Source organism: Anomaloglossus baeobatrachus, chromosome 5 (genome assembly GCF_048569485.1).
Source record: "Anomaloglossus baeobatrachus isolate aAnoBae1 chromosome 5, aAnoBae1.hap1, whole genome shotgun sequence".
Classification (NCBI taxonomy): domain Eukaryota; kingdom Metazoa; phylum Chordata; class Amphibia; order Anura; family Aromobatidae; genus Anomaloglossus; species Anomaloglossus baeobatrachus.
In genome coordinates, this window is record NC_134357.1 from 55,650,239 (window position 1) to 55,678,132 (window position 27,894).

General features: G+C 47.6%; 1 protein-coding gene across 1 annotated transcript in view; it reads right to left on the reverse strand.

Annotated features, from left to right (window-relative positions):
* The window catches only part of LOC142312619 (alpha-2-macroglobulin-like), a 179,396-nt gene that overhangs the window by 115,145 nt on the left and 36,357 nt on the right, over positions 1 to 27,894 (reverse strand). Inside the window, exons 14-17 of the mRNA XM_075351614.1 lie at positions 26,595 to 26,740; positions 21,478 to 21,627; positions 13,791 to 13,982; positions 5,588 to 5,693 (exon numbers count right to left, since the gene is read on the reverse strand). Coding sequence (XP_075207729.1) covers positions 5,588 to 5,693; positions 13,791 to 13,982; positions 21,478 to 21,627; positions 26,595 to 26,740 — 594 coding nt within the window. The remainder of the gene's footprint in view (positions 1 to 5,587; positions 5,694 to 13,790; positions 13,983 to 21,477; positions 21,628 to 26,594; positions 26,741 to 27,894) is intronic.

A 27,894-nucleotide genomic window follows, 5' to 3' on the forward strand; every position in this document is an offset into this window, starting at 1 on the left:
TCATGAGAGGTGCCTAAAGTCCATACAACCCATCCGACGACCTCCGGTTCCAGAGAACCTACCGGGGCTGCCCTCGGCCTATTGGTCCTTTGCAGATGTCTTTGATAAAAAGGAATCCGAGGTACTGCCGCCACATCGTCCATACGATTGTGCCATCGACCTGCTCCCAGGAACAACACCACCACGAGGACGCATATATCCTTTATCTCCAGCCGAAACAAGGGCCATGTCTGCTTACATCTCAGAGAGCCTGGCAAGGGGGTTCATTCGGAGATCCTCCTCTCCTGCTGGAGCAGGTTTTTTCTTTGTCAAGAAGAAAGAGGGCGACTTACGCCCATGCATAGACTACCGGGGTCTGAATCAAATCACCGTAAAAAACAAGTACCCTCTGCCGCTCATTCCCGAATTGTTTGACCGGCTTAGAGGAGCTCGTGTGTTCACCAAGCTGGATCTTCGGGGTGCTTACAATCTGGTACGCATCCGCTCTGGTGACGAATGGAAAACCGCGTTCAATACGCGCGATGGACATTATGAATACTGCGTGATGCCCTTCGGCCTGTGTAACGCTCCTGCCGTCTTTCAAGAACTGGTGAACGACGTGTTCCGGGACCTTCTCTACATCTGTGTGGTAGTGTATCTAGATGACATCCTTATCTTCTCTCCGGACCTCCAAACCCACAGAGAAAACGTACAGCTGGTTCTACAAAGACTGAGAGAGAATCGTCTGTACGCAAAGTATGAGAAGTGTGTCTTTGAGCAGTCTTCTCTCCCCTTTCTGGGGTACATCATCTCTGATACTGGACTGCAGATGGATCCCAAGAAGGTCTCCGCCATTCTCAACTGGCCTCCTCCTTCTGGACTGAAGGCAATCCAACGCTTCCTGGGATTCGCCAACTACTACCGCCAGTTTATCCCTCACTTCTCTGCCTTGACTGCTCCTCTCTCCGCTTTGACTAAGAAGGAGGCTAATCCAAAGGACTGGTCACCTGCGGCTGACGCCGCGTTTGGCTCTCTGAAGCGGGCTTTTGCTTCCTCTCCTGTACTCCACCGTCCGGAGTTAAACCGCCAGTTCACCTTGGAGGTGGATGCCTCCTCCTCAGGAGCCGGAGCAGTGCTCATGCAAAAGTCCTCCTCCGGGAAGATGGTGACTTGCGGATTCTTCTCCAAGGGCTTCTCAGCGCCTGAACGCAACTACACCATCGGTGACCGAGAGCTCTTGGCAGTCAAACTGGCTTTGGAGGAATGGCGCTACCTCCTGGAAGGTGCAGTGTACCCCGTGATTATTTACACGGACCACAAGAACTTGGAATACCTACGGTCCGCTCAGCGTCTGAACCCACGGCAAGCCAGGTGGTCCCTATTCTTTGCCAGGTTTGATTTCCAGCTTCACTTCCGACCCGCGGACAAGAATGTACGCGCTGATGCCTTGTCCAGGTCTTTCATGCCCATGGAGCAGGAGGAAGAGACTACCCAACCCATCATTTGTCCTAGTAAAATCATTCCGGTGGCCCCTGTCACCCTGGCCCAGATACCGCCCGGGAAGACCTATGTCTCCGAGGTAGACAGGGAAAAAGTGTTTCACTGGGGTCATGCCTCGAAAACAGCCGGTCATGCTGGTCAGAAAAAGACATGGGGTGCGATTGTACGTCATTATTGGTGGCCATCCCTTCGCACGGACATCGCTGCTTTTGTATCCGCCTGTTCCTCTTGTGCCAGGAACAAGACGCCCAAACACCTCCCATATGGCCGTCTTCTGCCTCTGCCGATACCCTCAGTTCCGTGGCAACACATAGCAATGGACTTTATTACGGACTTGCCATTGTCCTCCGGACACACAGTCATATGGGTCGTGGTGGACCGGTTCTCTAAAATGGCCCATTTCGTCCCTATGGCTGGACTGCCCTCTGCTCAGGAACTCGCGGACGCCTATATACAACACATCTTCCGCTTGCATGGCTTTCCATTACACATCGTATCCGACAGAGGAACTCAGTTCACCTCCCGCTTCTGGAGGGCTCTCTGTAAACATCTGGGAGTGACTCTGGACTTTTCATCTGCATACCATCCTCAGTCTAATGGCCAGGTAGAGAGGGTCAATCAAATCTTGACCTCTTTCTTACGTCACTATGTTAACGCCCATCACGACGACTGGTCCGCTCTTCTTCCTTGGGCTGAATTCTCCCACAACCACCACATCAGTGAGTCGTCCTCCAGCTCTCCCTTCCATGTCGTTTACGGACTTCAGCCTTCCATCCCATTGCCTGTATCCCCTTCTTCGGATGTCCCTGCTGCAGATACAGTAGCCCGTGACTTTGCAACCATTTGGGACTCTGTCAAAGCGTCCCTTGGGCGTGCTTCCCTGCGGATGAAAAGACACGCAGACAAGAAACGTCTGGACCCTCCGTGTTTCTCTCCTGGAGATCTCGTCTGGCTTGCTTCCCAGTACGTCCGCCTGAAGATACCATCATACAAGCTGGGTCCTCGCTACATTGGGCCGTTTAAAGTCCTCAACAAGATCAATGAGGTCTCCTACAAGCTACAGCTCCCGGCCACGATGAGGATACCCAACTCATTCCACGTCTCCCTGCTCAAGCCGGTTGTCCTTGGTCCCTTCTCCGCTGCTGCCAGTCCGGCTCCTCCACCTATTGCCGATGACGACATCTATGCGGTAAGGGATATCGTGGCCATGAAGACCGTACGAGGTCGACAGTTCTTCCTGGTGGACTGGGAAGGGTATGGTCCTGAGGATAGGTCCTGGGAGCCCAGGGAGAACGTGGGCACTCCTCTGATCCGTGCCTTCATGTCCCGGTTGCGGGGAGGGGGGCGTGGGGGGGGTACTGTCACGCTCCCCGGGTCCTCGGTTCCGCTCCCCGGGTCCTCACCCCCGCTCCCCGGCTCACCTGCCACGCTCCCCGCTCTCCAGCCTCCGGTGCCCGTCCTTCCCAGGCCCCCTGGTCTCCGATCCCGGCGCCCGACGGCTTCCCAGGCCCTGGCCGACTCCCCTGCGTCCTCCTCTCAGCTTCCTTCCCTGGCTTCTGGCACCCGGGCGGCGCGCATGCGCATTAGGGCGCGCGCGCGGTCACTGACCCTTTCTTAAAGGGCCAGCGTCCATTAACAGGAAATGAGGCTAAACAGGTACAGGGTATAAAGGGGGTTATTGTCCAAGGGGGCGGGGCCTGATCTTCGTGTTTCCTAAGCTAGGAGTCAGGTCTCCTGGTGTCTCTGTGCATATACTCACCTATCTCTCTTGTAGAGCCGTGCCTGCCTCGCCATCCAGTCCTGCCGTATCCTGAACCCCGAACGCTGTCCATCTGCCATCCTGACAGTCCGCACCATCTCGGATCCCTGCGGTGACCCGTCATCTCGCTCCAAAGGTTCCGGACCCCGCCTGACATCATCTCGGCTTCCGAACCTGAGCTGCGTCACCCGGACTACCACCCGTGACTCCGTGGTCCCAGGGACTTCTCCGCTATACTCGTGTGCACGGACTGTTCTGCTGTTTATAGTGTTCCAGCTACCGGACTCTCTACTACCATCTAGGAGTTCGGCCCAGTGGATCCACCTCCTGGGTCTGCCCGTCCACCTGGCCGTGACACCATGTAGCTTGGGCCAGGGAGGCGGCTATAAAAGGTCCGCAACCACGCCCATCAGCACGCAAGCATCATTGTCTATGCCTGCAGCTCAGTGAGCAGATTGTGCTGCATGTATGCTTGGGTTCCAGCGCCATGTTTCCTGCAGTGCTTGTGGCAGGTATGTGTGTGTGTGTGTGTGTGCGATAGGACAGAGTTAATCAGGGCTAGGCACCGGTACAGAGGTATTCGTATCTTGGTACACCTGTGTCTTGGCACGGTGAGGGTCAGTCTTTGTCCTATCAGTCCTTGGGTAACCAGTAATGCCAGCTGGGTAGCCCACCCAGTCTGACGTGCCCCATACGCACGTGACCAGTAGTCTGCAGTGCCTCTGGCAGACTTGTGTGTATTTGTACCAGTCCTCGGGTGCCCAGTGACGCTAACTGGGTAGCTCAAGTGGTTTTCACGTGCCCTGTACGCACGTGACCGATAATCTACAGTGCCTGTGGCGGACTCATGTACGCTAACCAGACTATGCTATCAGTCTATCGTGCGCCCTTCGCACGTGACCGTTTCAGCATCTATGTCTTGGTTTCCCAGTGATGCTAACTGGGTTACCTCTCGGTCTGACCTGTCACTACACATATGACCGATACCTGTTTGGTTTTCCTCTTGGTCTGACACGGGACCAATACCCGTGTACCTGTGAAGCTAACAGAGACATGCTACACGTTGGGGTGTGCCCTTAAACATCCCCTTCATTCTCATTTGGGTTCTCCTTAGTTGCTGTATCCATCCACCAGTCCTGTAGTAGCCTTGTCATCTGCCTGGTGGACTTGGGGCGACGATTGGCATCATATTATTTTATATCCAATCGTCCCCTTTGTAACACAAAGCTTTTATATTTTCAGTTGGTGTGCCATCATTTCCTTTTTCTCCAGTATCTAAAAAATCATGCTAAAAAACAAACAAAACACACTTAAAAAAACAAAACCATCCCCAGTCCGAATTATTGTTTGTATGTCCAATAGATGAAAAAATATTTCCGCAGTAAAGGCAACATAAATTAAAATGTCTTAAGTGGTCCGTTGTGGATGGAAAATAAACAAATAAAAAAGGGAATAGACATTTTTCTTTAACTTTATATTTTTCTCTAATATCAGCAAGAAAAATTAAATAAAAAATTTAAAAATAACCCCCCCGAAAAAAGGCAACATTTTTTATTATATCTGGACGAAAATATTTTTTAAAGCCGTTTAAATCGTATGCACGCTAAAAGCTGAAAATGTATCTGATCTGGTCATAAATTGGTTAGGTATTGGCCATGGTCATGACCAAGTAAAGCAAAATCTGCTGCAACATGTTGCAGGCCATTATCTCACCCGCTGTACCCTCATATTTACATCCTGGAACCTCCCCTCTTCCAGGAACAGGTAAAAAAAGAATGCTTTCTTTATCACTTCATTGAGGGACACAGCTTAAACATGATCTCCTGTGTCCTCCAATAAAGGCTCCAAGAAAAAGATTTGATGGTGAGTACCCAAAATCTACTTTTCTTTATCGCTTCATTGGGGGACACAGGAGACAATGTTTAAGCTGTGTTCCCTAATGAAGGCTCCAAGAAAGAGATATTACGGTGAGTAGCCAAAATCTACTTTTCTTTATCGCTTCATTGGGGGACACAGGAGACAATGTTTAAGCTGTGTTCCCCAATGAAGGCTCCAACAAAGGGATATTACGGTGAGTACCCAAAATCTACTTTTCTTTATCGCTTCATTGGGGGACACAGGAGACAATGTTTAAGCTGTGTTCCCCAATGAAGGCTCCAAGTAATAGATTTTACGATGAGTAGCCAAAATCTACTTTTAATTTAAGGAAAGGAATCTTGAAAATGGAAATTCTGTACTTGGATTTTAGAATGAGTGAAAATAATAATTTAGTAGCACACACAAAAATACACTATTTCTCCTTTCATCTACATTATATAGAATGTTTCCAAAATAATTGTTATAACTTACCACCACGAAGATACCGAAACCAATTTTCTTTTTCCTCTGTTTCAGGTTCAGGACATATAACAGGCTTCTTAATCTCTGCACTTGTTGCTATCTTTAAGCGAATGGCCTATGCAGAAATGCAAAGTAATGTGACTTGGTCATATGCAGGCACTGATAGAGATATGAGGAAGGATCTTTTTAACAATACAACTACTTTTTAGATGAACATGTATTTTCTTGGATTTAAAAAACAAAACAAAAAACCTATTTATAGGGGTTTTCCACCAATGGGCAACCCCAATTTAATAAATCCAGTTCCCTATATAAAAATGCACTGCATAGGCTGCTTTCACACCTCCGGTTTTTGCCGTGCGGCACAATACGGCGCTCTGCAGGAAAAACGCAACCGGTTTTGTTTTGCCGCCGGTTGCGGTTTTTCCTGCATAGACTTACATTAGTGCCGTATTGTGCCGCATGGGCTTGCGTTCCGTCCGTTTTTTGCCGCATGTGGCAGATTTAGCCGATGCGGCGGCCGGATGGAACGTTGCCTGGCACGCTTTTTTGTCCGGCAAAAAAAAAAACGCATCGCTCCGTGTCCGGCCGATGCGGCGCAATTTGCAATGCATGCCTATGGACGCCACATGCGGCGTCCTGCGGCAAAAAACGCATCCGGCCGCAGCATGCGTTTTTTTCCACTGCGCATGCTCAGTAGCCTGCCGCAAGTGGCCAAAACCGGATGGGCCACATGTAAAAAACGTATGCAAAGGATGCGGTTTTATCGCCGCATCCGTTGCATAGGTTTTAGAGCCGGATTGGCCGGCTCTGCTAAAACCGGAGGTGTGAAAGCAGCCATACTCATCTCACTCAGTAACACCGATCCAGTGATGTTGGTGCCACCATTCCCGGAACGTAACGTAGCATTGTTGTCTCACGTGCCAGCTGCAGAAAATGAGCAGCTGCTCGTCAGCTACAGCTCATCAATACCCTGTCAAGGTGATCATCCATTCTACAAGTAAAGGCTGCGGCTGAAAAAATGGCTGTTAATTGGCTAAAGCCAGCACATGACTCAAGTATGTAATGTAGCAAATGTAATGGCGCCACTGAGAGGTGAGTATATGGTGCATTTATTTATTTTATATAAGGAACTAAACTGATTAAGCTGAGGTTGTCTAGCTGTGGACAGCTTCTTAAAGTATACCTTTCCGTCATGTATTAGGAAACAGAGAGTACAGAGATACCAAGGGTTTAGAAATTTATGGATATTTTGTAAAAATAGGGCAGTTTTTCATCCTTTCTTGTAAATATTTTGTAAACTTTGCCAGTTGTATTTTCTGGTTCTGCTGTTGTGCTGTTGTCTCTGCTAGGGTTCTGATTTTTTTGTTCTGACCCCGGATTGTTATTTGACTTTTCTCTGCTCATTCCCTGTTCTAGTCATGACCTCCTGCCTACCTACCTCAGACCGTTACCTGACTATATCTCTGTTTTCTCCTTGAACCTACTACATGCTCCTCTGGATTTCTGACCCTCGGATAATGACCTGACTTCGCCTCCGTTTACTCCTTGTGCTCATACGTGTCCTCCCATTACCAAACTCCAGCTTTCCTGACTATTTTTCCATCCATTTTGCTTGTAAGTAGTGACTGCATCACACTTGCTGCAGCCTCTTTCCCTCCTCTGCATGCTGATTGCTATGATGATTGATATGGATGCGTCATCCACATAGCCTGGTGAAATCTTGCACATGTGAAGACATCGATTGCTCATAAGTGTGCATGCACAAAATGGCGAGGGGTCTGTGCAGGCACTATATTTTTCCTGGTGATGTCCGTCATCCACAAACCTGGGCAAAATCTCACACCTGACCCGATACCTCACCAGTTCATGCATACTCACTAATGTATTAACTTGTGCCTGCAGTTGGGCAGCCCAAAGTGCACCTGCGCAAGCCTGTGATGCACCTGCGCAGGTGCAGGATTTCACCAGCCTATGTTGATGATGCAGGAGGCATCATCCACGTCAATCATAACAAGAGGACGGTGATCAGCATGGAGAAGACGGACAGACACTGCAGCCCACTACTGTCTGTGTCCACCACTTATTGGTTTGTTAGGCTGTTGGCGTGAACTGAAACCTCATTAAATAAAGTTACTATGAGTTTGCTTAGTGTCATGCTGATATTTGTAGTAGTCCAATCTAACATTATATGGAGCTGTCACAATATTTCCTCTACTGACCCAAAGTGTGGAGCTATTGCATTTTGGAGGAATGAGGTTCAACTGTTTATTTAAGCTCGTGGCCTTTAATGTTAATGATCACAGCCAAGACAATTTCCTGCTTTAGATCTGGATCAAGTACATGGTCTACTTGAGCTTTTTCATGTAAATCTACACTATACAGTATACAGTAAAGGAAATAATGTGATCCCTTGCTGATTTTGTAAGTTTGCCCACTGACAAAGACATGAACAGTCTATAATTTTAAGGGTAGGTTAATTTTAACAGAGATAGAATATTCAAAATAAAATCCAGAAAATCGCATTGTATACATTATATAAATTTATTTGCATTTTGCAAAGAGAAAAAAGTATTTGATCCCTCTGGCAAACAAGACTTAATACTTGGTGGCAAAACCCTTGTTGCCAAGCACAGCAGTCAGACATGAACCTTCTACAATTTTAAGGCTAGGTTAATTTTAACAATGAGAGATAGAATATCCAAAATAAAATCCAGAAAATCACATTGTAAAAATTATCTAAACTTATTTGCATTTTGCAGAGAGAACTAAGTATTTCATCCCCTACCAACCATTAAGAGTTCTGGCTCCTACAGACACTTAGATGCTCCTAATCAACTCGTTACCTGCATTAAAGACAGCTGTCTTAAAGGGAAGGTGTCGCGGATTTTTATAATCCAAACAATGATTCCTTGTAAGATAACATGAAGTTATAATGTTATCTTGCAATAAATAAAGATGTCTTTCAGTTTTTATAATCTTTGAAAGCTGGCAATGGGGGCTGCCATGTCACATTCCAAGTTCTAGCACGACAGTACAGCCTCAATTTACAGCACCTCATGGACATAGGGGATAGTAGTCGGATTCCGACCCCTTTAGTTCTGTTACTACTCAAATGGTAACGCCTATGTGGGCTGCCCAATTCCCAGCCGTGGGTGGGTTCAGCCGCCATTTTTCCATAGCCCACGCTTTTGGCTGGGCTGTATTTTTTCCCCCTACCGCCAGGATCTGAACAGGAACAAGCAGCACCAGCTTCCTAACAGCTCCGCCTCCTAGAGTCCTAGAGAACAGAACCAGCTTTACCGACGGCTGAAGATCAGCGTTGATCGGTTGAGGGGCGGCGCTGATCTGTGGAGCAGCGTTCATCGGTGGAGGAGCGGCGGCGTGCAGCGGGGGAGGAGCAGCGTTGATCTGTGTAGGAGCGGCGGCGTGCAGCGGTGAAGAAACGGCGCTGATCGGTGGAGGAGCGGTGGAGAAACGGCGCTGATCGGTGGAGGAGCGGTGGAGAAACGGCGCTGATCGGTGGAGGAGCGGTGGAGAAACGGCGCTGAGCGGTGGAGCAGCGGTGAAGGAGCGGTGCTAATCGGTGGAGCGGCAGCCTGCACCTGAAGATAATAAACCACAGGAGAGTGACTCACCCATCGGTAAGTAATACTGATATACAATTGACAGATAACACACATATACTGTTACACATCTACACAGACAGATCAGAGCCCCCACATATATATATATATATATACACACACACACACACACACACTGTGGTTAGAGCCCCTTCCCCTTATATATAAATATGCTCCATCCGCCATGCTGCGCACTCCCAAACGTGCTCCATCCGCCATGCTGCGCACTCCCAAACGTGCTCCATCCGCCATGCTGCGCACTCCCAAACGTGCTCCATCCGCCATGCTGCGCACTCCCAAACGTGCTCCATCCGCCATGCTGCGCACTCCCAAACGTGCTCCATCCGCCATGCTGCGCACTCCCAAACGTGCTCCATCCGCCATGCTGCGCACTCCCAAACGTGCTCCATCCGCCATGCTGCGCACTCCCAAACGTGCTCCATCCGCCATGCTGCGCACTCCCAAACGTGCTCCATCCGCCATGCTGCGCACTCCCAAACGTGCTCCATCCGCCATGCTGCGCACTCCCAAACGTGCTCCATCCGCCATGCTGCGCACTCCCAAACGTGCTCCATCCGCCATGCTGCGCACTCCCAAACGTGCTCCATCCGCCATGCTGCGCACTCCCAAACGTGCTCCATCCGCCATGCGGCGCACTCCCAAACGTGCTCCATCCGCCATGTGGCGCACTCCCAAACGTGCTCCATCCGCCATGCGGCGCACTCCCAAACGTGCTCCATCCGCCATGCGGCGCACTCCCAAACGTGCTCCATCCGCCATGCGGCGCACTCCCAAACGTGCTCCATCCGCCATGCGGCGCACTCCCAAACGTGCTCCATCCGCCATGCGGCGCACTCCAAAACGTGCTCCATCCGCCATGCGGCGCACTCCCAAACGTGCTCCATCCGCCATGCGGCGCACTCCCAAACGTGCTCCATCCGCCATCCTGACATCCTCTGCGCTCCTTCCTTCCTCTGTGTCTCCGTGAGCTCCTGTAAGATCAGCTTTCATCTCTCCTGACATCCTCTGTGCTGCTGTGGACGTGCTCCTTCCTTCCTCTGTGTCTCCGTGAGCTCCTGTAAGATCAGCTTTCATCTCTCCTGACATCCTCTGTGCTCCTTCCTTCCTCTGTGTCTCCGTGAGCTCCTGTAAGATCAGCTTTCATCTCTCCTGACATCCTCTGTGCTGCTGTGGACGTGCTCCTTCCTTCCTCTGTGTCTCCGTGAGCTCCTGTAAGATCAGCTTTCATCTCTCCTGACATCCTCTGTGCTGCTGTGGACCTGCTCCTTTCTTCCTCTGTGTCTCCGTGAGCTCCTGTAAGATCAGCTTTCATCTCTCCTGACATCCTCTGTGCTGCTGTGGACCTGCTCCTTCCTTCCTCTGTGTCTCCGTGAGCTCCTGTAAGATCAGCTTTCATCTCTCCTGACATCCTCTGTGCTGCTGTGGACCTGCTCCTTCCTTCCTCTGTGTCTCCGTGAGCTCCTGTAAGATCAGCTTTCATCTCTCCTGACATCCTCTGTGCTGCTGTGGACGTGCTCCTTCCTTCCTCTGTGTCTCCGTGAGCTCCTGTAAGATCAGCTTTCATCTCTCCTGACATCCTCTGTGCTCCTTCCTTCCTCTGTGTCTCCGTGAGCTCCTGTAAGATCAGCTTTCATCTCTCCTGACATCCTCTGTGCTGCTGTGGACGTGCTCCTTCCTTCCTCTGTGTCTCCGTGAGCTCCTGTAAGATCAGCTTTCATCTCTCCTGACATCCTCTGTGCTCCTTCCTTCCTCTGTGTCTCCGTGAGCTCCTGTAAGATCAGCTTTCATCTCTCCTGACATCCTCTGTGCTGCTGTGGACGTGCTCCTTCCTTCCTCTGTGTCTCCGTGAGCTCCTGTAAGATCAGCTTTCATCTCTCCTGACATCCTCTGTGCTGCTGTGGACGTGCTCCTTCCTTCCTCTGTGTCTCCGTGAGCTCCTGTAAGATCAGCTTTCATCTCTCCTGACATCCTCTGTGCTCCTTCCTTCCTCTGTGTCTCCGTGAGCTCCTGTAAGATCAGCTTTCATCTCTCCTGACATCCTCTGTGCTGCTGTGGACGTGCTCCTTCCTTCCTCTGTGTCTCCGTGAGCTCCTGTAAGATCAGCTTTCATCTCTCCTGACATCCTCTGTGCTCCTTCCTTCCTCTGTGTCTCCGTGAGCTCCTGTAAGATCAGCTTTCATCTCTCCTGACATCCTCTGTGCCGCTGTGGACGTGCTCCTTCCTTCCTCTGTGTCTCCGTGAGCTCCTGTAAGATCAGCTTTCATCTCTCCTGACATCCTCTGTGCTGCTGTGGACGTGCTCCTTCCTTCCTCTGTGTCTCCGTGAGCTCCTGTAAGATCAGCTTTCATCTCTCCTGACATCCTCTGTGCTCCTTCCTTCCTCTGTGTCTCCGTGAGCTCCTGTAAGATCAGCTTTCATCTCTCCTGACATCCTCTGTGCCGCTGTGGACGTGCTCCTTCCTTCCTCTGTGTCTCCGTGAGCTCCTGTAAGATCAGCTTTCATCTCTCCTGACATCCTCTGTGCTGCTGTGGACGTGCTCCTTCCTTCCTCTGTGTCTCCGTGAGCTCCTGTAAGATCAGCTTTCATCTCTCCTGACATCCTCTGTGCCGCTGTGGACCTGCTCCTTCCTTCCTCTGTGTCTCCGTGAGCTCCTGTAAGATCACCTGTATAAAACACTCCTGTCCACAGACCCAATTAATCCATCAGACTCTAACCTCTACAACATGGGCAAGACCAAAGAACTTTCTGAGGATGTCAGGGACCTGCACAAGGCTGGAATGGGCTACAAAACCATAAGTAAGACGCTGGGTGAGAAGAAGACAACTGTGGGTGCAATAGTAAGAAAATAGAAGAAATACAAAATGAGTGTCAATCAACATTGATCTGGGGCACCATGCAAAATCTCACCTCGTGGAGTATCCAGGATCATAAGGAAGTTCAGAGATCAGTCTAAAACTACATGGGGGGAACTTGTTAATGATCTCAAGGCAGCTGGGACCACCATCACGAAGAAAACCATTAGCAACACATTATGTTGTAATGGCTTAAGATCCTGCAGTGCCTGCAAGTCTCACTGCTCAGGCCCATGTGCAGCCGGCCCATCAAAGTTTGCCAATGAACACCTGGATGATTCTGAGAGTGATTGGGAGAAGGTGCTGTGGTCAGATGAGACAAAAATTGAGCTCTTTGGCATTAACTCAACTCGCCATGTTTAGAGAAAGAGAAATGCTGTCTATGACCTAAAGAACACCGTCCCCACTGTCAAGCGTGGAGGTGTAAACATTATGTTTTGGGGGTGTTTCTCTGCTAAGGACACAGGACTACTTCACCCCATCAATGGTACAATGGATGGATCCATATACCATAAAATCATGAGTGACAACCTCCTTCCCTTTGCCAGGATATTAAAAATGAGTCGTGGCATGGAGTGGCCTAGCCAGTCTCCAGACCTTAATCCCATAGAAAACCTATGGAGGGAGCTGAAGGTCCAAGTTGCCAAGCAACAGCTTCAAAATCTTAATAAAATTAGAGATGATCTGCAAAGAGGAGTGGACCAAAATTCCTTCTGACATGTGCGCAAACCTAATCGTCAACTACAAAAAAACGTCTGACTACTGTGCTTGCCAACAAGGGTTTTGCCACCAAGTATTAAGTCTTGTTTGCCAGAGGGTTCAAATACTTATTTCTCTGCAAAATACAAATACTGTATTTTTCATTTTAAAAGACACACTGGATTATAAAACGCAAATCAAATTTAGTGGAGGAAAATAGGAAAAATAATTTTTAATGTTATAATGAGGGTCCGTTTTATAATCCTAGTGCGCCTTAATCCTAATGCTCAGCAGGGGGGAGGGGCGGTGGTGGAGCGGCTCATGAAGGTCACAGGAGACAGGGTAGGCGATGCTGGACTTCAAGAAAATGAGAGCGGAGGCGCCGTGTGTGCAGATAGGACTCTGCGGCCATTTTCTTGAAGTCCATCGCGACAATCTGCGCATGCACCGCCTCTGCAGCCATTTTCTTGAAGTTGATTGCATCAACTGCAGGTGATTTAATGGGATTGGCAGTCAGCTCAATGCACCCGCCACCGAGACACCTTTGCAGCCCGCACGCTCGCCCGCCAATCAATGCCATCAGCTCACAAATCAATGCCGCCTGCCACAATACCCCTGAGTGCGTCTTGTGACCCTGTCTCTTATGATCCCACTCCACCTCCACCGCCCCGGTAAACCATATCCATTTTGTAAGACGCCCCCATTTTACCCCCAATTTTGGGGGAAAAGAAATATGGATAACTTATATAATTTGTACAATGTGATTTTCTGGATTTTATTTTGGATATTCTGTCACTGTTAAAATTAACCCACCCTTAAAATTATAGACTCTTCATGTCTTTGTCAGTGGGCAAACTTACAAAATCAGCACTGGATCAAATACTTATTTCCTTCACTGTATAAGCGCCACAGTTTTGTTGTGACCCTCAATTACTTTGTATCTTGTTAGGGTACTTTTAGATGAGTAGAATGAAACTTCATGTAATTTTGCCTTCATTTGATCCCATATTTTACCTTGAACAAGCTGTCTACATCCACACTGTCTTCTTCCTCTTGAAACCAAGGTCTTCTTGACGGCCTTCTAATGGACTGACGAGGGTGAAAAGAAGAAAGTGGGTGGAAAGGACCATATTCACATCTCTCTTCATCTTCCTGGATACGATAATCATATCTTCCAAATTCAACTGAAGGGAAGACGTCAAAAACCTTGGAAACAAAATTCAAAAATGGAAAATGTTATAAGTTTGAACAGCAACCAGAATAGAAGCCTACTGCATGAGCACATTTATCTACTGGTGTCTTCTCTCCACATATTACTATCCCAGTCCTAGGTGGATGTAGAATATACCTTGACATATCCATATACACATTCACCGGAATATTAATATTATATATCTCCTTTCAGTTAAAGGGAATCTATAACTGCAGTAGATTGATGTTGTAATATCTCTTCAGGTCATTAAAGCAAAAAATACTGGGACAATTGACTAAACAGAACTATGAGAAAACCCAGCAGACTCCTAATGTGGATCCCTGGCTTCTCCGGCTTTCCCAGAAGTGACTGCTAGCTGTCTGATTGGGGAAATGGAGGGAGTACGTCATACAAGTACACTCCATTTTTTAGCACATATTTTATCACAATGGTACAATAGTTTTGTACAAGTTGAGTTATTAGAACACTATTCTAGGCTTTACTTGAGAGTCTCACTGGATTAATGAAGCTGGTACTGTATGTTCTTTGGAAGGCTCTGCAAAACATTACGGCACTATGCGCACGTGAATAACCGAGCAACACAGGGATGCAGTCTCAAGGTTTATTACTCACTGTAGCAGGTTCCAGGGTAACATGACATGCCAGTGACTGCCTTTGGAGTGCTGGGGTTTCACTGTGATAGGCTCCAGTCGATCCCGGGTAGTTTTGAGGTCAAGTCCGGTGCACCTTCCTTAAGTGTCCCTTCTCTGGCCGACTTCCTGCGCTTGCTACGCCCTCCTGCCTTGCACCCTCACTCACTGAATCCTGTGCCAGTGCCTGTGGACCTTATTGGGGTGGCGTGAAGCTCTATCCCTTGGTCCTTTTGGGTCACCTTCCAGCAAATTCGTGTGCGGGTGTGTCTGCGGTACTCGAAGTCACCTCAGCCGTTGGTTTTGCTAGCGGAGCTCATAGGTTCTTCTCCTCTAGCCTAGGGGCCAGTCCCCGTGTTGCGACCTAGTCCTTTCACCTGTAGATTATGTGTGGAACAAGGCCACAAGAGGTTATCTCCCGTGGTCTCTAGGACCCTCTCTGTCTGTGCCCAGGCCGAGCTGCACCAGCTCCAGGCCACCAGTCTCTGCTCCTCACTTGCTGACTCTACACTTCACACTGTATTCCCACTTTTACTATTGTGTTCCCACTCCTAAGACTCCAGCCCCCCAGCCTGGCTTCGGGTATAATTACGCCCTTGCCATGTCTGATGAGGTGTTTCTGAGCCTGGGTGTTGTGCTTATGTGTGAACTGGTTGTGACCTCCTCCATACCCAGGATGCAATACCACACCTCTGGATGAGGTGCAGTACCTCTGTGGTGGCTGAAGCCTCAGGGGTGCCACACTTCCCCATAATATCCTGCAGCTTACAATATCATATTCAGATTATCTGTGAACCTGAGTTATGAGAGATCAGGGGTCTAGCTGGGGGAGAGACTGGCTATTTGTATAGCAGAGTTGGATTCCATCTCCAGATTTACCGCATTAATGTATTTTACAGATCTTATTGAAATTAAATGTCTTTTTTTTTTTGAGGTGGGAGGAGGTTTCCCTTCTCTTTCTCTCTCTAAATATACAGGGGGTGACACATAACCAATTGGCTAAGTAAATATATTTCTAAAGGTGGTATTGACCTGAAATTCTCACTAGATGTTAGTAACAACCCATCCAATCCATACAGGAAAAGAAATCAAACCATAGATGTCCATAAATTAAGTTATTTGTAATTGTTGTGATCTGAGACTGGATTGGCATATTTGTAATTCAACCACTAGGGGTATCAGAGGCAGGTAGTATAGGCAGGAAAGCCAGAGGTTGGTACACAGGAGCAGCACTATGGTAATGGAGCATTAACAGGTAGCATGGTCAGGGGATAGCGAGAAATAGTTAGACCTCTTTCACACATCAGTTTTTTGCCATCAGGCGCAATCCGGCGAATTGGAAAAAAAACAGATCCTGCACCTGATCCGTGTTTTGCTCATAGACTTGTATTAGCGCCGGATTGTGACGCATGGCCTCACGTTTCATCCGTCATATGACGGATCCGATAAAAATTGTCTGTGTGGCCACCGGAAGCAACGTCCAAAGGAACGTTTTTTGGGACTGGTGAGAAAACGGAGGGCGACTGATCCGGTGTCTTCCGTGTTTTTTTGCAATGGAAGCCTATGGGTGCCGGATCCGTCGTCATCCGGCAAATGACGGAATTGGGCGACCGATCCGTTTTTTGTTTCTGGGCATGCCTAGACGTTGTGTAAATTCACTTCTGATCAAAAAAAACCTCACACTATCGCACTCTCTCTCTCTCCCAATAACCTTTGGCCTGAAGGGAAAAAATGATACGGATCTGTTTTTTTACTGGATCCGTCGCATCAGTTTTACCACATTCTGCGATGGATCCGTCGCATCAGTTTTACCACATTCTGCGATGGATCCGTCGCATCAGGCACAAACCGGATTGTGCCTGATGGCAAAAAAACGATGTATGAAATAGGCCTTACAGCCGTATCGTATGAAGATGCAGCACGTAGAGGGAGCGCTCGACTAAAGACTTGGAACTTAATAATCTCCGCAAAAAAGGGAATGCAAGTCCAGGTTTAAATAGGGTGTTCAATCATGAAAACACAGGGTGGTAGTATTTGGGTAAGCATGTTGGTGTGCGTGGTGTCCCAGATTCTGTGGTGAAAAAATTTCCTATTTCCTTGTTGCGGTTGTGGAGTTTACCCCTGTTGTTTTGTAGCTTCCTTCTCTTATGTTTTCTCCTGTATCTCTTAGGGGTACTTTGCACACTACGACATCGCAGCTGCGATGTCGGTGGGGTTAAATCGAAAGTGATGCACATCGCCGCTATCGATATCGTAGTGTGTAAATCCTTTTTGATACGATTAACGAGCGCAAAAGCGTTGTAATCGTATCATCGGTGTAGGGTCCGACATTTTCATAATTGCGCTGCAGCGATGGTACGATGTTGTTCCTCGTTCCTGCGGCAGCACACATCGCTGTGTGAGAAGCAGGAGCGAGGAACATCTCCTTGCCTGCGTCACCGCGGCTCACGCCAGCTATGCGGAAGGATGGAGGTGGGCGGGATGTTTACGTCCTGCTCATCTCCGTCCCTCCGCTTTTATTGGCCACCTGCCGTGTGACGTCGCTGTGACGCCGCACGACCCGCCCCCTTAGGAAGGAGCCAGGCCGCCGGCCAGAGCGACGCCGCTGGGCAGGTAAGTCCATGTGAAGCTGCCGTAGCGATAATGTTCGCTACGGCAGCAATCACAAGATATCGCTGCTGCGACGGGGGTGGGGTCTATCGCACTCGGCATCGCATGCATCGGCTTGCGATGTCGTAGTGTGCAAAGTACCCCTTATTGTCTTCACCTATGTGTGTGCATGCTGTTTGACAGAGTTTTGGTTTTCCATTGTCTTTCTATATCTGTGACTTTCATTACACACATGTCCCATTCCTCACTGGGGAGAGGGGGAAGGAGAAACAGATCAGGACTGGTCAGGAGCAGGGCCAGGAAGGAAGCTCAGGCATCCCCACCATTAATGGTATCCCTGAGAATAGGGATAGCATAGGGCCCCCTAGCTTGAGGGACAGCTTAGGGACCCCAGTTCCCCGCTATCTCAGAGTCATTGTGACAAATACAGTCAGTGTTAGATCTCCCCTGAAGTTTAGCAAATATCCTGAACAGAGAATCAGCCTTGCCATTCCTTAAACCAGGCTGATAATAAATTATAATATTAAATTAGACAACCTCTTAGCTGTAATGATGATTTCTAGATTTTTGTGTTCAGTAAGGACTGTTACCGGATGATTGGTACCTTCCAAAAGATGTCTCCATCAAGAAAAGGAGACTTTAATAGCTAAAGGTTCTTTATTTCCTATGTCATAATTCTTCACATGATAAGAGAAAGGAATGCACATGGATGTGTGGCGCCCTGGACAAGCCAGGTCGTCACAAAACAACACCAACACACCCCACACCCCGGCTAGGCACACCGAAGCCAAACAAAATCCTTGTTGCCTTCCTCCAGGGGCTGATGTCCACACCAGGGGGTGGGCCAGGCGGTTGGTCCCGCCCACCGAGGAGTTCACAGTCCTGGAGGCGGGAACAGGTGGTCAGATCAGTTTTGGAGGTTGAGGAGTAAAGTGGCAGTGGAGGAGACTGACCGTGTCCGGGTGTATGGCCCGGGCACAAACAGCAAGGTTGGCAGACGGTGGTGACCGTCTGCAGGAGAGGCCGATTGGAGTGAACCGTAAGGACCGTGGACGGGCGGTGGCCCAGCGGTACCGGACCGGAGAGCAAAGAGAAGCCAGCACCATTCGGCAGGGCCTACGGACCCCGACCAGGCTAGGAGTCGCCGTAAATTGGTCAAATCCATTAGCAAAGGGAACTTCCGGGGTTTCCCAGCAGCCAAGACCCGATTGAAGGCAACAGCTCAAACCGTAAAGGGAAACACAGTCACCGCCAAGGCTACAGTTCCCAGGGCCAGAGCCTGCCGGCAAAAGGGGCTCCTTCAGCACCCAGCTTGGGAGCGGGTTACCGGTGGGAACCCATTGGAACCATATACACTACACAGGTGCAGGGAAAGGCAGTCACCATCAACCTGCCGGGAGGAGAAACACCGCAGCCGTCTGTGGGACCCGTCCATCCAGCCGTTTGTTTTACCAGAGACTTTGCATTCGTCATTGGCTGAGTGAGTACCACCGTGCCGTGCGGCACAGCGCTGCCCCCGCAACCCTGCACCTCACCAGGCCCCGTAACCCGCCTGCCAACCATCCCTACCCCATCACCGGGCCCCGGGACAACCAACCCCGTACCCACGGAGGGGAGAACCAACATCAAAGCTGCTCCCTGTCATCGCTCCCGGGATCCCCGTCAAGAACAGCGGTGGTGTCACAACCTCACCACAACCGTAACATCACCAAACCACCCCCTTTCACTCACGGGCGAAGAACGCCGCTCGAGTCCCCGGGATCCGGCCTACCGCTCGAGCCACCACCGAACAGCAGCCGAACCCGAGCAGTGGGTGAGCGCAGCGTCCCCTCCTCCGCCCGCGACAGATGAATCTTGCATCTTGTCTTCAACTTGCTGAGACAAAATGTCTCACAGAGTCTGAGGCATCTACTTCAATAACAAATGGCAGTTCAGAATTTGGATGGACTAGTAATGGTATAGCAGAAATAAAAATAAAAAGTCTTTAGTTTGTCAAAAGCTGCTTGCGCCTCTGGAGACTAGAAAAATGCTTTGGTTCTCTTAGTGGGTGAAGAGATTGGTCAGATAAATAAATATATTATATATATATATATATATATATATATATATGTGTAAAGAAAGAAAGAAAAAAAATATGGGGTCCGTCTTATAATCCGGTGGTGTCTTACTGGAGGGTGGCGGCAGCCGTGATGGAGTAGCGCGATGCTGCGGGCGGTGCAGCGTGTGTCCCAGATGCTCTTTGCAAGCAATGTGAAGCAGTAGTAAGCTCCAGAAACTGTCGGTGGTGCGGGCATCAAAGAAATGACGCCCGGGGTCAACACATGCGCAGATTGAGTTAACAGCTCAATGACAAGCCGAGATCATATCTGTGCACGCGCCACCTCCAGGTGCCATTTTCTTTAAGTCCGCTGCTGGGAGATCAATGGGCCAGAGGTGGCACGTGCTCAGATGATATCTTGAGCTGAGAGCTCCATCTGCCTCCTGTGACCCCTCTCCAGCACCACCCCCCCCTCCGGTAAGCTACAGTTGGCTTAGAAGACACACCCCTCATTTTCCTCCCAAATTTTGGAGAGGAAAAGTGTGTCTTATAATCTGACAAATACTGTATATATATATATATATATATATATATATACATATATATACATATACACAGTGCAGGTCCAACCACTGTGTCTTTGTAGAAAAGGTGAACGGATGGACTCTACATGGCTGGTTCCCACCGTGAAGCATGGAGGAGGAGGTGTGATGGTGTGGGGGTGCTTTGCTGGTGTCACTGTTGGGGATTTATTCAAAATTTGAAGGCATACAGAACCAGCATGTCTACCACAGCATCTTGCAGTGGCGTGCTATTCCATCCGGTTTGCGTTTAGTTGGATCATCACTTATTTTTCAACAGGACAATGACCTGAACACACCTCCATGCTGTGTAAGGGCTATTCGACTAAGGAGGAGAGTGATGGGGTGCTATGCCAGATGACCTGGCCTCCACAGTCACCAGACCTGAACCCAATCGAGATGGTTTGGGTGAGCTGGACCGCAGAGTGAAGGCAAAAGGGCCAACAAGTGCTAAGCATCTCTGGGAACTCCTTCAAGACTGTTGGAAAATCATTTCCGGTGACTACCTCTTGAAGCTCATCAAGAGAATGTCAAGAGTGTGCAAAGTAATAATGAAAGCAAAAGGTGGCTACTTTGAAGAACCTAGAGTATAAGACATATTTTCAGTTGTTTCACACTTTTTTAAGTATTTCATTCCACATGTTTTAATTCACACTTTTGATGCCTTCAATGTAAATGTACAATTTTCAGAGTCCTGAAAATAAAGAAAACTCTTTGAATGAGGTGTGTCCAAACTTTTGGTCTGTACTGTATATATATATTTATATATATATATATATATATATATATATATATATAGACTGTATATATACCCACACACAATGTATATAGTTCTCTTCTCTCAGGTCTTAACAAAAAAATGAGTGTTAAGGCCCCTTTACACACTGAGACTTTCTAGCGATCCCACCAGCGATCCCAACCTGGCCGGGATCGCTACAAAGTCTCTGGTGAGCTGTCAAACAGGCAAACCTGGCCAATGACGCAACAGCGATCCGGACCTGCAGAGCGACCTAGCTAGTCATTGGGGACGTTGTAAAGCAGCTTTTTGAAAGGGAAGTCGCTAACAAAGTCGCTGTAAAGTCCTTTTACACACTGAGACTTTGCTGCACAGCGGGAAACAAAGGACCAAAGAATGGTCCTGAACGATTTGTAGCGATCAGCAACTTCACAGCAGGGGCCAGGTCGCTGATGTGTTTCACACACTGCAATGTCGCTGGGGAGGTCGCTATTACGTCACAAAACCGGTGACGTTACAGCGATATCGTTTGCGATGTTGCAGTGTGTGAAGCCACCTTTAAGGCCACTTTATACACAGAGATAAATCTGCATCAGATCTGTGGTTGCAGTGAAATTGTGGACAATCAGTGCCAGGTTTGTGGCTGTGGACAAATGGAACAATATGTCCATGATTTCACTGCAACCACAGATCTGCCAAAGATTTATCTCTGTGTGTAAAGTGGCCTTTAGACTTGTGTTTTGCAAGCAATGCTCAGTATTGCAATTTCTGGCTAATTTATTCAACGAAATCAAGATTTTGGAGACAATTTGGCAACGCTGGTGAATTTCAATTTCAAATCATCTGTTCATCTTTAGTATACACACTTGCTGTCCTATAAATCACATCACTCACTTTGTCAGCAGTCAGCTCTTTCTCTGGTTTCATCAGTACCACACTCTGATCCACCACCCTCAGACCACAGAGAGATCCAGGAGCAGCCTGAACCTGGAGAGACACGTCTGATCCGGGAAGAACTTCATCTGGGGAAAACTCAGTTGATACCTAAAAAAAAAAAAAAAAATCAGTATTGCAGACTATTGTACCATACAACAAAGGGGTTATCGAGGAGTTTTGTCGACTGTTGTGCCCATCACCAATCACTGTTGAGGCCATCACTGATCACTGCCGGCACAGAGCGGTCACAGACCAATCCTGACAGTGATTCAGCGGTTTCTTCTGATGTCAAGTCAACGAAGTAGCGACTTCTTTTCTGCTCTGTTCTTTTGACGGGCGTGGATGCCGATGTCATGCTCATTGACAGCCTGGTCCACTGCCTAACTGCAGAGAGCTGGCTGCGAATCAGCATGACGCCATCAGTCATGCCCTGCGATAGAGTTGCTCTGTTGACTTAAAGCAGCTGAATTGCTGGCAGGCAGGGTCAGTAACCGCTTTGAGCTTGTGCCAGGTACAAAAGGATGGTAGTTGCCTTTCTTAGTAACTACCTCCTTGATTGTTTTCAGCCTAATAATAAAAAAAATCCTGGATAACTAGACACAGCATAGGAGCAATGTTGGGAAGCCTGTGCTATCTTACTCATAATGTCAGAGAAGAGGAGAGGGGCCTGCAGCACTAAGGGAAAGTAGTGTGCTGCCAGAAAATACAGTTTTCCGATAGTAGGAGGAAGAAAGGGGTTAAAGTTACCGAGTTGCCGTGTAAGCATGAAGGCTAGAGGTTGAACGAACAGTGATTATAACAGACAACAGTCTTATTTACTATACATGAATCTATACTGTGTATAATGTATTATGTGGCCAATAACAATCTAATATACAGTTAGGTCCAGAAATATTTGGACAGTGACACAATTTTCGCGAGTTGGGCTCTACATGCCACCACATTGGATTTGAAATTAAACCTCTACAACAGAATTCAAGTGCAGATTGTAACTTTTAATTTGAAGGTTTGAACAAAAATATCTGATAGAAATTGTAGGAATTGTACACATTTCTTTACAAACACTCCACATTTTAGGAGGTCAAAAGTAATTGGACAAATAAACCAAACCCAAAAAAAAATTTTTAGTTTCAATATTTTGTTGCGAATCCTTTGGAGGCAATCACTGCCTTAAGTCTGGAACCCATGGACATTACCAAACGCTGGGTTTCCTCCTTCTTAATGCTTTGCCAGGCCTTTACAGCCGCAGCCTTCAGGTCTTGCTTGTTTGTGGGTCTTTCCGTCTTAAGTCTGGATTTGAGCAAGTGAAATGCATCCTCAATTGGGTTAAGATCTGGTGATTGACTTGGCCATTGCAGAATGTTCCACTTTTTTGCACTCATGAACTCCTGGGTAGCTTTGGCTGTATGCTTGGGGTCATTGTCCATCTGTACTATGAAGCACCGTCCGATCAACTTTGCGGCACTTGGCTGAATCTGGGCTGAAAGTATATCCCGGTACACTACAGAATTCATCCGGCTACTCTTGTCTGCTGTTATGTCATCAATAAACACAAGTGACCCAGTGCCATTGAAAGCCATGCATGCCCATGCCATCACGTTGCCTCCACCATGTTTTACAGAGGATGTGGTGTGCCTTGGGTCATGTGCCGTTCCCTTTCTTCTCCAAACTTTTTTCTTCCCATCATTCTGGTACAGGTTGATCTTGATCTCATCTGTCCATAGAATACTTTTCCAGAACTGAGCTGGCTTCATGAGGTGTTTTTCAGCAAATTTAACTCTGGCCTGTCTATTTTTGGAATTGATGAATGGTTTGCATCTAGATGTGAACCCTTTGTATTTACTTTCATGGAGTCTTCTCTTTACTGTTGACTTAGAGACAGATACACCTACTTCACTGAGAGTGTTTTGGACTTCAGTTGATGTTGTGAACGGGTTCTTCTTCACCAAAGAAAGTATGCGGCGATCATCCACCACTGTTGTCATCCGTGGACGCCCAGGCCTTTTTGAGTTCCCAAGCTCACCAGTCAATTCCTTTTTTCTCAGAATGTACCGACTGTTGATTTTGCTACTCCAAGCATGTCTGCTATCTCTCTGATGGATTTTTTCTTTTTTTTCAGCCTCAGGATGTTCTGCTTCACCTCAATTGAGAGTTCCTTAGACCGCATGTTGTCTGGTCACAGCAACAGCTTCCAAATGCAAAACCACACACCTGTAATCAACCCCAGACCTTTTAACTACTTCATTGATTACAGGTTAACGAGGGAGACGCCTTCAGAGTTAATTGCAGCCCTTAGAGTCCCTTGTCCAATTACTTTTGGTCCCTTGAAAAAGAGGAGGCTATGCATTACAGAGCTATGATTCCTAAACCCTTTCTCCAATTTGGATGTGAAAACTCTCATATTGCAGCTGGGAGTGTGCACTTTCAGCCCATATTATATATATAATTGTATTTCTGAACATGTTTTTGTAAACAGCTAAAATAACAAAACTTGTGTCACTGTCCAAATATTTCTGGACCTTACTGTATAAAGCTGAATGTGTGTATGTATGTGTGTGTGTGTATATGTGTGTGTTTGTGTGTGTGTGTGTGTGTATGTGTATGTCCGGGATTGGCATCCGCACCGTCGCAGCTACAACCACAAAATTTTGCACACTCACACGTCTGTACCCCGAGAGCGTCATAGGCTATGTTTTGAGGGGAAATTTTAACCCCACGCTTTACAGTTCACCAAAAAACCTGCCTCCATTAAAGCGAATGGAGCTGGGAGCCACAGTGCAGCCAGAACTTCAGAAGAATGCGCAGCCACGCCCTTATATGGAATGTTGGCATGTCACAATGCAGCCAGGAAAACAGACAGACACAGACAGGGAAAGAGGCAGACACAGACAGGGTAAGAAACAGACATAGACAGTTTAAGAGACAGACACAAAGAGACAGACACAGACAAAGAGATAGACTGACAGGGAAAGAGACAGACAGGGAAAAAGAGGGAAAGAGAGAGACAGGTTAAGAGACAGACAAAGACAAAGAGACAGACAGACACAGGGAAACAGATAGAGAGGGAAAGAGACAGACAGAGACAGACAGGGAAAGAGACAGACAGAGAAAGTGACAGAGATAGCTAGACAGACAAGGAAAGAGATAGATAGACAGACAGGCAAAGAGATTGAGACATATGGAGAAAGAGACAGAGACAGTCAGAGACAGACAGGGAAAGAGACAGACAGATAAAGATAGAGAGAGACAGAGATATATACAGAGGTGGAGACAGACAGAGAATGGGAGAGAAACAGAGAGACAGTTATTATCCCGGGCGTTAATATATTCTATTTATACATTCTATCCCGGGAATGTTAATACATTCTATTTTGTTAACAGCAGTTATTAACCCGGGAGAAGCCGGGTAGTACAGCTAGTCTAATATATAAAGCTCAATGTGTGTGTGTATGTATGTGTGTATGTCCAGGATTGGCATCTGCACCGTCTCAGCTACAGCCACAAAATTTTGCACACTCACACGTCTGGACCCCGAAAGCGTCATAGGCTATGTTTCGAGGGGAAATTTTAACCCCGCGCTTTACAGCTATTCGCCAAAAAACCTGCCTCCATTAAAGCGAATGGAGCTGGGAGCCAAAGTGCAGCCAGAACTTCAGAAGAATGCGCAGCCACGCCCTTATATGGAATATTGGCGTGTCACAATGCAGCCAGGAAAACAGACAGACACAGACAGGGAAAGAGGCAGACACAGACAGGGTAAGAAACAGACATAGACAGGGTAAGAGACAGACACAAAGAGACAGACACACACAAAGAGACAGACTGACAGGGAAAGAGACAGACAGGGAAAGAGAGGGAAAGAGAGAGACAGGTTAAGAGACAGACACAGACAGGTAAAGAGACAGACACAGACAAAGAGACAGACACAGGGAAACAGATAGACAGGGAAAGAGACAGACAGAGAAAGAGAGGGGAAGAGACAGACAGAGAAAGAGACAGACAGGGAAAGTGACATAGATAGACAGACAAGGAAAGAGATAGACAGGGAAAGAGATTGAGACAGAAAGAGACAGAGACAGTCAGAGACAGACAGGGAAAGATACAGACAGAGAGAGAGAGACAGGGAAAGAGACAGACAGACAAAGATAGAGAGACAGAGATATATACAGAGGTGGAGACAGACAGAGAATGGGAGAGAAACAGAGAGACAGTTATTATCCCGGGCGTTAATATATTCTATTTATACATTCTATGCCGGGAATGTTAATACATTCTATTTTGTTAACAGCAGTTATTAACCCGGGCGAAGCCGGGCAGTACAGCTAGTCTAATATATAAAGCTGAATGTGTGTATGTGTATGTGTGTATGTATGTATGTGTGTATGTCCGGGATTGGCATCTGCACCGTCTCAGCTACAGCCACAAAATTTTGCACACTCACACGTCTGGACCCCGAAAGCGTCATAGGCTATGTTTCGAGAGAAAATTTTAACCCCTCGCTTTACAGCTATTTGCAAAAAAACCTGCCTCTATTAAAGCGAATGGAGCTGGGAGCCACACTGCAGTCAGAACTTCAGAAGAATGCGCAGCCACGCCCTTATATGGAATATTGGCGTGTCACAATGCAGCCAGGGAAAAAGGCAGACACAGACAGGGTAAGAATCAGACATAGACAGGGTAAGAGACAGACACAAAGAGACAGACACACACAAAGAGACAGACTGACAGGGAAAGAGAGGGAAAGAGAGAGACACAGACAAAGAGACAGACACAGGGAAACAGACAGACAGGGAAAGAGATTGAGACAGACGGAGAAAGAGACAGAGACAGTCAGAGGCAGACAGGGAAAGAGATAGACAGACAAAGAGATAGAGAGAGACAGAGAGATATATACAGAGGGGGAGACAGACATTATAATTACATTTCTATCTATTTGTTTTGTGGTTTTTGTGTGCAGAACATATTTTTGTTAATACATTCTATTTTGTTAATAGCAGTTATTAACCCGGGTGAAGCCGGGTAGTACAGCTAGTATTATATATTTTGACACAATTTAGACTTTAAAGTCTACTTACTTTATTCCTGAAACATTTAAGAATTTTGAATTTTGCAGTGTCGGCTAACATTTCTCCATTAGGCAGAATGATGTACACTAGAACATGGAAAATCTTAGAAGTACCTGCACTTAAAGGGAGGTTTAAAGTAACTCTTCCATAGAGATCTGTGATAGAAAAAGAAATATATATTGTTTTTATACTTAAATAAACACGTTACCCTAATTGTTTGTAAAATGTGCTGATTCTTATGGGTTTCATGTTAAGTGGGCTAGGCTTTCTTGCATATCTTATTATGGTGCGATTCTACCTTAGAAAAATTGTTTTAAGGTAGAATACAAACCTCACAGAGGCATGCTGTCATTACTGATGAGAGCGCTACCAACCTGGGAACAGGGCTAGTGTCAGCACTCGGCGCACCTGGGCAAGTGCTAGGGCCCTGGAAAGTTGGAGGAGCCCACTCATCATCATTGAGGGGAAGTGAACAGTTCTGTGTCCCCTGGGAAGAGTTCTGGGGACTGCAGTGCTTGGGCTGGCAGCAACACTTTCCTGGATGCCGGTCCTTTAAACCTGGCACTTGCAACCAGCGTTCAATACTGAACACTGTGTGCTTGTACGTGTACTGAAGTTAATGTGTGGGTGGAGCTAGCATGTGATATACTGCGCTCCTGTCCCACAGATGAAGAGAGAGAGAAGCACCAGGCATCGTCTCCCGAGCCCCCCGTCTCCTCCCATCTAGCTGTATGGGCCCCCCAAACCTGTATGCCCCTTCGAGATTTACGAGTCCCCCAGAGCTGTATGTGCCCCCCAGAGGTGCATGTGCCTCCCCAGGGCTGTATGTGCCACCACCAACCTGTATGTGACCCCGCCGCCCAGAGCTGTATGTGCCCCCCCCCAGAGCTGTATAGAACCTCCCTAGAGCTGTATATGCCCTCAGAGCTTTATGGGCCCCCCCATTATTATGTATACCTCTCAATAATGTGTATTTCCCCCAGTAATGTTAATGCCCTGCTTTCGGCTTCCCCATTTTAAAAATAGCTCCAATATGTCTGTGCGTATGTATGATGTCTATATCTATGTATGTTAGTGTATATGACTGTGTATACTTATGTCTGTTTCTATGTATTTTTGTCAATTTGTCTTCAAATACGTATATGTATGTATGAATGTATGTGTACATATCAGTGTATGTGCGTGACTGTGTGTGCATGGGGCCCACTGAGACTCTTTCCCCTGGGGCCCACAAAAACCTCGATCTGATCCTGCCTGGGAAACTTGATATCACACTTATCCAAACTTTTCTTAAAGACATTGATTGGAA